Source organism: Coffea eugenioides, chromosome 7 (assembly GCF_003713205.1).
Source record: "Coffea eugenioides isolate CCC68of chromosome 7, Ceug_1.0, whole genome shotgun sequence".
Lineage (NCBI taxonomy): Eukaryota > Viridiplantae > Streptophyta > Magnoliopsida > Gentianales > Rubiaceae > Coffea > Coffea eugenioides.
The window spans coordinates 10,922,434-10,933,260 of NC_040041.1; the positions used below are offsets into that span (position 1 = coordinate 10,922,434).

The 10,827-nt window shown below is 35.5% G+C and overlaps 1 protein-coding gene across 1 annotated transcript; it reads right to left on the reverse strand.

Moving 5' to 3' along the window:
• Positions 1-228: 228 nt before the first annotated feature.
• Positions 229-6,441, reverse strand: LOC113777542. The gene is made up of 3 exons (XM_027322660.1): positions 5,964-6,441; positions 3,089-4,637; positions 229-1,640 (listed from the first exon to the last, which is right to left on the reverse strand). Exons 1-3 carry the CDS (start codon positions 6,364-6,366, stop codon positions 431-433), a joined length of 3,162 nt encoding a protein of 1,053 aa, XP_027178461.1. The 5' UTR covers positions 6,367-6,441; the 3' UTR covers positions 229-430.
• Between the last annotated feature and the right edge of the window lie 4,386 nt (positions 6,442-10,827).

Sequence of the window (10,827 nt, forward strand, 5' to 3'; positions counted from 1 at the left end):
ACCTTCAAAGTTTTGTCGTGTTTTAGCACGAAAACAGCCTGATGATGAGAGACTCCATTTTCCTTGAACCTACTCATTAAATAACATACCTGAGAAGAGTTCCCGTGTGCTGTTCAATTATGAGTCAAGTTGACCATGAGTTTGATCTGAGTTACCACACAGAAGAATCAACATTAACAAGCATGAGCTGATTAGAGCATAATAATGATTGTAATCTTATACTAGTACTAGAAGTAAATCATAAATATCCTCCATGAATTGAAGGCTGAAAATAATGATGATATTAGTTTCTCTCGTGACCTAATTACTTCATTGCTACTCTGAGCAGAACTAGAAGCCATCAACATGATGTTAGCCAGAGAAACCAGGACTCAGATTTCCCCACAAAATATTTTCCTAAGCTATTACCTCAAGAACCTTTAATCTCTCTCTATATCCTTGTCTCTGCGGACTTCTCACCTGACTTCTTCAAGCTCCCTAAAATACCATCAACCAACTTGTCTTTATTTTCCACGGCTTGGTCTTGAACGAACGAGTAAGCCTTCAGTGATCTCTGCTTCTTAGCATTTTTCACCACAGAAGGTTCATTCTTGGCAGTGGATGCAGCTTTAGTTGAAACCCAAGAACTATTTCCGGAAGAATCAGCCCCAGCCTCAGGATACTCTAATATACCCCTCTTAGTGTTTTCCTCCTTACTACTGTACCATGAATCCAGAATCTGCAGTAACGAACTATCTTCCTCGTTGACTCTTTGCTTCTTTTGGCTTTCTGATTTCGTGGACGACAAAGGCTCTTCTTCAGAATCAGAGAAGTCATCATCAGACAAGCTTTCATAATCATGACGAATCTTTTCAACAGTTTCATCTTTTACTTTCCTACTCAATGCTGGCCCACTTTCATTCCTCTTGGAGCCCAAGTTAGCAACTGGACCAAGTTCATCCCATGAAGAATCAGTATCATCCTCCTTCCCTGACGAATCAGATAATTCGGTCTCAGAATGACCTTCTCTACTGCCAAAATTGCTTCTCTGAACAAATGGATCCATGTTGTCTGGGCTAAGACTCTTCAGGACTTCAGTAGTGGGAAGAATATAAGTGGACTCTATCCTCACCCCAGGCATTATTTGGAGAAGAGTTGCTAATTTTTTGTAACCTAGCTTCTGTACATCCAGAGGATAGCTGTATCTCTCAAAAAACACTTTCCTAAAGGATCCAATGTTAAATCCCTCTGGGTATTTCTTTACAATTTCATCAAGAAGCTTCTCACAGTCTGCAAGTATCTCAGTCCTGGACTTTCCAGAAAGCATTCCCTCAATGTCAGGCTGAGACACTCCAGTGTGTGGAGGATTTTGGTGTCTTTTCTGTCTATCAATTTCTCGCGGTCTCTGTGACAAGGAAGATGGCTGTGTGTCTGAAAAGATAGAACTCAACCCATTGGACTGACGAGAAACATTAGTAGATTGACTTGATAAATCTTTCTCATCAGAGTTGATGAGTTTGAAAGGATAATTTTGGCAGGGAGATTCTTCTATCCACTTCTTATCTGAAATCAATAGGTCCACAAGGTGAAGAAGATCAGATTCATTAAGGGATTTAAGAAGTGAAGGTCCTTCTCTTTGCAGGTTTTGCCCCATCTGCACCCTGATACAAAATGATAGTAGCCAATTAAATCCTTGTAACTTTGTAACCTTTTTATCATAAAACCATAAGAAGGAAGAGATCCACATACAACTACAGTTCAAGTTGAACCTGTCAAATAAACGAGCAGTATTTGAAAAGGCAAAGATGCAATCATCATTTTTCTGAATTTTCCAGGGTTTGAATCTTGTTCACCAAGATTTCTATAATTTTTGCATTCTAATTTCCTACTATGTCCTTTGTTTACTGTATGTCAAACTACAGTAATACGAGACTTCAAAAAAGCAAGTGACAAGGACAAGTTATAATTTGAACAAGATTATACCTCAAAGGTGTTGTTAATTTATAATAGAAAATATGAAGCATCATATATCATGTAACAAGGTTTAAGGTTCATGTAACAAAGGCATTCAAACAGTGAAAAGATATATGACAACTAAATGTGCACAAAAACCAAAAAAAATTGCTCAATTCATTTGCTGAACTTCGTTGCTGCATGTGACAAGTTCCTAGAAAAATTTTTAAAAAAAGTACTTTTACCAATAACTTCAATTGTGTGAAGAAAGATTAGCAGGAAACCCTTGACCACAGTTATATGTTCCAATTGTTGGTCTCAAAAATAACAACCTTCAGCATGCAGAAAACATACTTTCCACAGATTTGGCAATTTTCTTCTGATGTAATTGAGAACACTACATTAACATACACAGGTATTTCTGAAATAACACAATATACTTAAAAAATTGGTACCTTTTTGGCCACCTGAATGACAGTATAAATGTCAGACTTTCCAAATCAATGACGACAGAACCAAACAGGGCTCAAAACATAAAAAGTCCAACTAAAAATACTTCTTCTCTCTCTTTATGGTTGTGAGGTATGTGCGCGCTCACCAACTTTCACGTTAAAAAGAAACCTATAGGGTCTCACAAAACTGTCTAGTAATTCAAACTTCATCATGTCGAGCTGCTCTATGGTTACTTAGGGTTGGGAGGGGAAAAGAAGGCAGTAGAAAGCACCAGCAATGTACTGATGAACGAAAAAATGGCATTAAGAGCAAGTACAGCTGATCACAAAGCCTATGTTGTAAATATGCAGTTACGATTATCAGACAAAGTAAAAGGAATCAGACCAACCAAGGTCAGAAAAGGTACTTTCAATTTGTTTGAAAGAAACAATAGTCATGAAAGTGATTATTAAAAATCCCCATCAATAAAGATGAAACTAATTCAAATTTGACAATTGAGGCAGTAGATAACTTGAGTATGCATGAAATCTCAAGGAAGAGTTTCTTTTTACAACTTGTTTATTCCAGATATTATTTTTAAATAAGCTGTAACTTGCTCGAACCAGTTAATAGAATTATAGGTACAGTGGCTAGTAGAAAACCAAAATAGTTCAGTAAGCACAAACGAGAAAAGATATGACAGATAGCATGACAGAAGGTTTACCTGGTCTTTGACTGCAGGACGATAGCTGAAGCATTGACAGTGCCTAAAAATGTTTTCAAGTCATCCCAAAAACTTTCCTTCACAAATATTCCATTCTTATTACAAGCAAGCTTGGTATCGTTCATCTTTTCACTTGATTCTCCACCTGAATCATCAGGCTGCTCTGAATTCTCCCAGATTCTAAGCATGCTCAGAAGTTGGCCGAAAAAGCCAGAGCTTTTCCTGGATCTGTCATTAGTGGGGGGAGACCTACTAGAGATATTGTCATCAGGAATCGTTTCAATTCTGGTAGTTGCCAACGAATCTGGACAGACAGATTCAACAGACTCAACTCTTGATTGCACATGCTCTCCCTTGGCTTTCTTCTTCTCATCCAAAATCCCGTCACTAGTACTTGAAAGCTTTTCATCTGGACCGTCATAACTGGGCCCATACCATATCCTGCATATCCTTCTGAAGAACCCCAGTTTGTTCTTCAGTTCAGATTCGGGCCTATGTACTACTAGGTGCAACTGACTCTCAGTTGATTTAGTATTATCCGCAGCCTGAACAAGTGCTGATGATTCTTGTACTTCTCTCGGCTGCTCCTGAACTTCAGTTGTTGCATCTTCCAGTGTTACTGAGGCACTCTTCAATTCTGGCTCATTCAATGGAGGCACAGGAAGGGTTCTTATTGGCTTCTGAAATTCAGTCAACGGTTCTTGCTGTTGTCCACCATTTTTCATCGGAGCTTCAGAAGATGCAGGTATTGATTGCTTCCCAACCAACTGGTCATTACAAGGTCCTTTTCCAGCACTTAGTTTGCCAGCAGCAACGGAATCGACTTCTCCTTTATGTATAGGCCTTGTGGTTATGCTTGGACTCGGACTGAGGTCTGCTTGCTCAGAAACTTTAGGTGCAATACCAAATACAAAAAACTGGCCGTCATTTCTTGGTTGAAGCCTCAAAATATGTGGCAGCGCCAAAAGAAAACGGGAGAACTTCCTGTACCCATAAAAGTCTTTGTCTACAGTTATACTACTTTTTGACAATTCAGCACGAAGTTCTGTAATGGAAATTCCTTTTGGATTTTGATGTAAAATGCTTCGTATTTGCTTTATAACTGCCTTTGGTATTGGTTGAGTTCTATTTTCGGAATTGGAATCAGGTAAGACCTCAGCTGGGGGACAAGCTGATTGCTCTGAAGCTGGAGGCTGGGGGAAAGCTGTATGCTCTGTAACTGCAAAGGGGTCTTCAAGAGGTGCCTTATAGTGGCCGTACCAAGAACCATATGGACCATCTGGAGGCTGATTAAAATGCTTTCCAGAAACGTCTTCTCCTTTAAGCAAAGAATTCCAATGCCACATGATGCTTGCAGCACTGCAGAGTACGCTAGGAGCACCATGACTACTAGCAAGTAATATGTTGTAATTGTTCATTCTTAGACGGTGCAAAATGCCAGCAAAATCTCTATCACCAGATATTAGAAAAAGATGTGCTGGTGGAGGGTTTTGGGAAACCCAGTACATGAGGTCAACAAGAAGAGACCTATCTGCACTGTTCTTCCCACCTACAATGACAATAGAAAATTAACTGGTAAAACAGATTATAGCAATAGAGAAGATTACAGACCGTAAGAGATTTATAAATTATTCATTGAACCATAAGATGTGAATATCAGAAATCAAACCAGTTCTCTAAATAAGTATAACGCGAGCAACAGTACAAATAAGAGCAGAACATAAAAGTGTCAAGCAGACTGGTTAAAGCATCTATGACATGTTTAGCCTAATAATAAGTGTGAAAAGCAGCAAAGGAGACAATTATTGTTGCATTACCAGATCAATCACTATATACACTCTGAAAGGCATTGATAAGACTAGAAAGGTAAAAGACCAAGATAAGAAGCTCAAGCACTGTAAGCGCCAAATGAAGCAACCATATCTGATTACCCCATTATTCCTCAAAAATTTCATTGATGGATAAAACAGCTTAATTCCACAATAAGTTCCAAGTAGCTTTTTAGACCACAACTATTCATCATGCAATATTCCCAGGTGTGACATTTTACAAAGTATACTCACATTCTCATGGAACCATCCATTAACAGAAGTTCAAAAAATGGAACTAAATGCAGTAAAATGTTACAACACTGTCCTCCCTCCTGCTAAGCTATCTAAGGAATGTCGAACTCTTAACAAGATACTTTCACAAATTAGTAGGATTCTGCATAATCCTAAAAGTCCCAGCATATTCGTATTCAGTACAAACATTCTAGTTCATTGAGAAACTATGACATTTCACACTAAAATTGCATTTTATTGCCACACACCACTTAGTGAAAAGTCATAATCATCAATTATTACTTAAAGATAGAATAAACCAAAGACTTTTACTGATTTTATAGCTGATTGTTACTAATTAATATGAAATTTTGTTAAGGCCACCCTTTTCAAACATCCCAAAATCCAAAAAAAGGACAAAAAGGCATCGTTTCAATCAAGACAAGGCCCAATGCAGCAGTTATATCATTAACGAAACATAAAACAAAAAGAAAGCAACAACCCCTGAAAGTGCTCGCCTACAAGTAGAATTTCCTTTACACACCGACTATCATCAGAACATCCACAACTAACAAAAGAAAAGCCCACAACAACCAAAAAACCACAGTATTGTAAGGATATTAGCAAATCTTAAAAAAAATAAAAAATTCTTCCCCTTTCTATTTCCTCCTAAAAAGTATACTTCCACCTTTTTCCTTGTAAGTTCTTTGTTGAGTTAGGACGAGGGCTAAATTCTGATCTACCTCATTCCCCCTTCCCTTCTTCGTCATTCACATTCTTCAAAACCAAATACATAAAAGAATCAGGAGATAACAGAGGATTAAAAGGTTCACCACGAGGAATATGAGTAAGATTCATCCCAGTAGACGAAAAGGCCTCCTGATTAACCCTCGAAAGCTGCATTACGTCCCCAAAAGCTGTGATCTGAATAGGACCCTTGATCCCATTAGCCCTGATGGCAGCAGTGATGGCCGGAGCAACTTTAAAAACATTAGTCCCGGCGGGGACGTTACAGTTCTCAAAATCCCACCACACTGATACCCTCACGTTACGGCTCTCGTCTCCTTGCCGCCGGGACTGGTAGGACGGCGTGTTGGAACTAATATTTGGCGAATATGTTGAGAAATGGGAGATTTGGACAAGGAATTTTGGGGTTTTGGCTGAATTTTCATTGGTGGATGTGGCCAAAAATATGAAATTTGAAATGGGTTTTGCTGGGAATTTCGATTTGATCATCGCTCTTGATGATTTTTGGGAGAGTTTGAGAGGATGACGATGGAAATCAGAAATCCTTCAGTTCAATAGAGGAGAAGCAGAGGGTTTTGGGGAGAAGGAGAGGGTTTTAGGAGGGGAGAAGAGAGATGAGGGAAAACTTAAAAAAGAATGGGCTAAAAGCCTAAAACCCTTAAATCTTAATCACAGAACACGTACTTGTCACGTGATTTTTGTTTTTATTTTTATTATTTATTTTGGTATGAGGAAATTTTGTTGCTCATTCTATCTCATACCCACAATTACTAAAGTCTAAGGAAATTTAGAGCATCATTTATAAAAGTACTATAATTTCCAAAGTTAATCTAAAACTTCTAATTTTTAAAGTGTTTTAACTTTAGTTTTTTTTTTTTTTTCCAAAGTTAAAGTGTTTTAACTTTAGTTACTGGATCAAGATTTCTTCAACTTTTTTTTTTGGGCTTAATAATTAGGTCTAACAGACGTTGACCTAATAATACTACCATATGACCAAAAATAAAATGATCCTTAATTACAAATTCAAGCTCATTTTCAAGAAATGAGGTTGTAAATTGTATAAGACTGATCATGTTGGGCTTGTCAACGAAAAAATTTTTGTTTTCCTTGTCCATCTATAGAGTACAAAGTTGGTCTGCATTTATAAATCACAGCCCACACCATCTGAACTGCACAACAAGATAGTGTCATATTTGGGCGCGTCCAGCATCCAAAAACTCAGAGGTTTTACTTTTTGTGCTCCCAACATGCAACATAGAACAAATTCATTTGAACTATGAATTCAGACGAAAATTTATGCTCAATTGGTGAGGACGAATTACTTTGTTACAAAATATTCTCTGTTAAAATTTCATTATCGATTTGGGAGCTATATTAGTGGGTGATATATAAGAATTCCTATCAACGATATATGGTTTGGGGACATGTTCTGGCCCATCGCAATGATCGGAATCGAGTTCAACCAAACTTCTTTCTAAAAAAAAGGATTAAAATTTGCTCCTCCAAGAGACAAGTCCTTTTTGCATTTCATTTTCCCAAAATGAATTTTACAAATTGGACTTTGAAACTGGATAAAGCTAGAAAAACTCTTGCTTGAACATACATCTTAGAAGTACCCTGCGTTATTAGTGCTTTACTAAAAATTAATTTTGGGATAGGATGCTTTTTTTTTTTTTGTACATCTCACGGGTAATTTGGTTTGTGACTTATTAAACTTTGTCACAATAGAACTCAAATCTGGTGTTCCCATCATCCGCATGGAACAACGTTCATTGGTAGCACAACTAAATTGTGGAACAATTCAGCACGATCATCACTTGAAGTTGAAGAAAAGCCTTCAAGTAAATTTAAACTTGATTAACTCTTGTGTTGAAACATGTACACTCCTTCAATCTCACTGGGAATATCATGCTCTCACTCTTTCGATATTCAAAAATTAAAGTCATAGTTCTGAAGGCATCAAAAAGTATTAGTTAGTTTTTAATTTTGTTATTTAAAAACATAACTTTTCTGAATATTATTGACTTATCAAGTGAATATTTTGAATTTAAAGGTTGCTTATGAAAAATCCATCGATACAATCTCATGTAGACAATATAAACATCTTTTTTATACAATACAAGCATGTTTACATAAGATGTTAAATTTTCATAAATAAAAGGAAAAAGAAAAGAAATCCATCCGATGGGGCCATGGCAATTGGTAAGTGTTGGCCATTGTCAAGTTTGCTTTCGAGCTACTAATTATGGAAATTTGTGTGATTCTATTCAATCATGAAGCATGAACAATTACTACTTCTGGATGTTTTTTGTAAATGTGATATATTCCCTCTGTCTTTGAAGAAGATTTTTCTGTGACTTTGTGAAGTTAATATATACTTAATGTAAGGTCCCGTATTTGTAGTCCCAATGTATCAAACTTTATTCATAAACCTTACTCTCGCGGATAAAAGGTGTAGCTTGATCATAACCTACAGGCAGGTATGTGTAAGGGTGGGCAATTGTTCAACTTTGAAAAATTGTAATTGTGTATGCAGGAAAAGTTTTATAACTTTTAATTTTATCTTGCATTTGCACCTCCTGAGATTTTCAAATTTCCTTTCTTTCTTTGTATCGCTCCCCTAACATTGTAAAACTAATTGCATTTATAGTCTATTTTAGCATGAAACACTTACGGGAAAGGACTAAAGAGCAAACCAAGGAGAAAGAGAAATGTGGCTCAACTCCATACACACAAGAAAAGTACACAATGGCAAAGGATGAAATTGATCTGCAGGGAAGCACTGCAAAGCAATTTGTTGTCCAGAAATTTAGCTCTTCCATTCGATTGCAAGGCTTGTTAGAAAAGGGCTTATACTATTTACTTGGTCAGAAATGAGATTATGATCTAGAAAAACAAAACAGCATGATATTTGATAAGTGTCTATTTCGCATGATTTTGGTATGTTTTAGTTATTTTAAGAGTTAAATAACTAGGGTTTCTAGTGAATTTTGCATTTTGTAGTTAAAGTGAGAAAATTACATTTCTATGGATTTAAATGGTAAAAACTTCATATATTTTTTTTTGCAAGTTTTAATGATTCAATCATCAATTAAAATGAAATGAGAAGATATTTGGATGATTATTGATGATTTAAAGTAATTTAAAGTGAGCATGAAGTGCAAAATATTCAAATAATGAAATGTAATCAAGTACAAAGAAGAAAAATTTTGGCAGACCTGACACACTTTGATATTCTAAATATAAATTGAGCTATAAGTATAGGATTGAGATTATTCTTGAACCATTGTAATGTTAAGATCCATGGTTATACTTCATATGAGACATAAAAATTCAATTCACATATTTTGAGGTTCACATATTTCAAAATACTGTCATGCATTTTTGTTGGTACAATCTGGAGTAGGGTTTTGACCAATCAAAGGCATTTTAGTTATTTTTAGTCTCCAGAGTTTCAAATAGCATGAATCTTGATGCATTGGAAATCTAACTTAATTATCTACAAGTTTCATGTTTTGTACAATAATAAGTTCAACTTTTATCATTGAGAAATTTGTTGTTCAAGTTGGTGAAAAAACAAGCCAATTTCCAAGATTCATCAGAAAATTGCAAACTTGCATGAGAGGACAAAATGAGGCCTCCACACGCATATTCATATTTCAATTGCTTTACAACTGGAACTAGTTGCACTGCAACTTGCAGCTCTTTCATACTACTTTTTAACCAATTGTTTGAACAGATTTCAACTGGAAAGTGCGAGAAACATCTTGGAAACTTGGAGAATTAACATTTGGGAATCTCATAATACAATTTGCACAACTTGAAACATGATTATTTGGAGCAAAATCTTTTACAAATAGACTTCTTGTAAGCTATTTTCATGACTATACAAAAATGTAATCTAGAGAAAATACACCAAAATGTATTCTTTCACTAGAATTTTTTTAGTTCATATAGGAGTAGTATAACTTTCATCCATTCTTATACTAGTTAGATATAGATGAAGATTGAGAATTGAAGGTGGAGGTTGATGCTCACAAGTGACATGGGGTTTAATCTTTTCAACTCTTTGCTTCTTATATTTGATTCTTGTCTTTAATTATAATACAAGTTTGATATTTGCTTTCAAGTTTTAATAGTTTTTACACTTAGGGTGTGGATGCATCTTCTATGATTGTGAAGTGAGGTTTTTATGGTTGTTTGAGTTATTATCTTGTGCAAGTTAATTAGTACTTCTGTTATTACAGTCATAATTAACTTAGTACCATTAATTATTATTATCTAAAGGTGTTGTTTCATCAATGGAAGTTGTGATTTAACATTAGCTCATGGAAGCGTTAAATTTAAGGAGTATCTCATGAAAGTAATAAAACACCTTTGTGACTTTAATAAGTAATTTCATAGATTACAATGAACTTATACATTGTTTCTTCATGAAACGTAGGTGAAAAATAGTTATAGATAAAGTTGGTATATCGGCAAAAGCGAGCATCACGTATATTAGGAAATTAAACTATAATTTACCGAGATAATCAACTTCATTTAACCAATAATTTTCACTCGCAAGGGTAGTTAGAAATTTCATAACCCTAGACACATTTTCGTTGTCATTTTTACTTTGTAGAGAAGATTTGCTTGTTTTAATTGTGATAGTTTAAATAATAGAAGAATTCAAATCACACTAGTGCTACTCATGTGCGACCTGTGTACTTGCATTAGTAGAAGTTTAATTAATATTTAAAACTTGAAAACAATCAAACTTCAAACTCCCCACCCATCAAGATTCTGCTAAGAGATAGTAGTTTCCATGCTACAATCATTAATTATAAATATCTTGAAAATTAGAAATTTTTTATTTCTCTTTCTTAGAAATGTCATAGTGGCACAAGTTTGAGATTACAACAAATCTTCTATCACACTTACTGTTCCACTTTTTGCCGTATTTTTTAT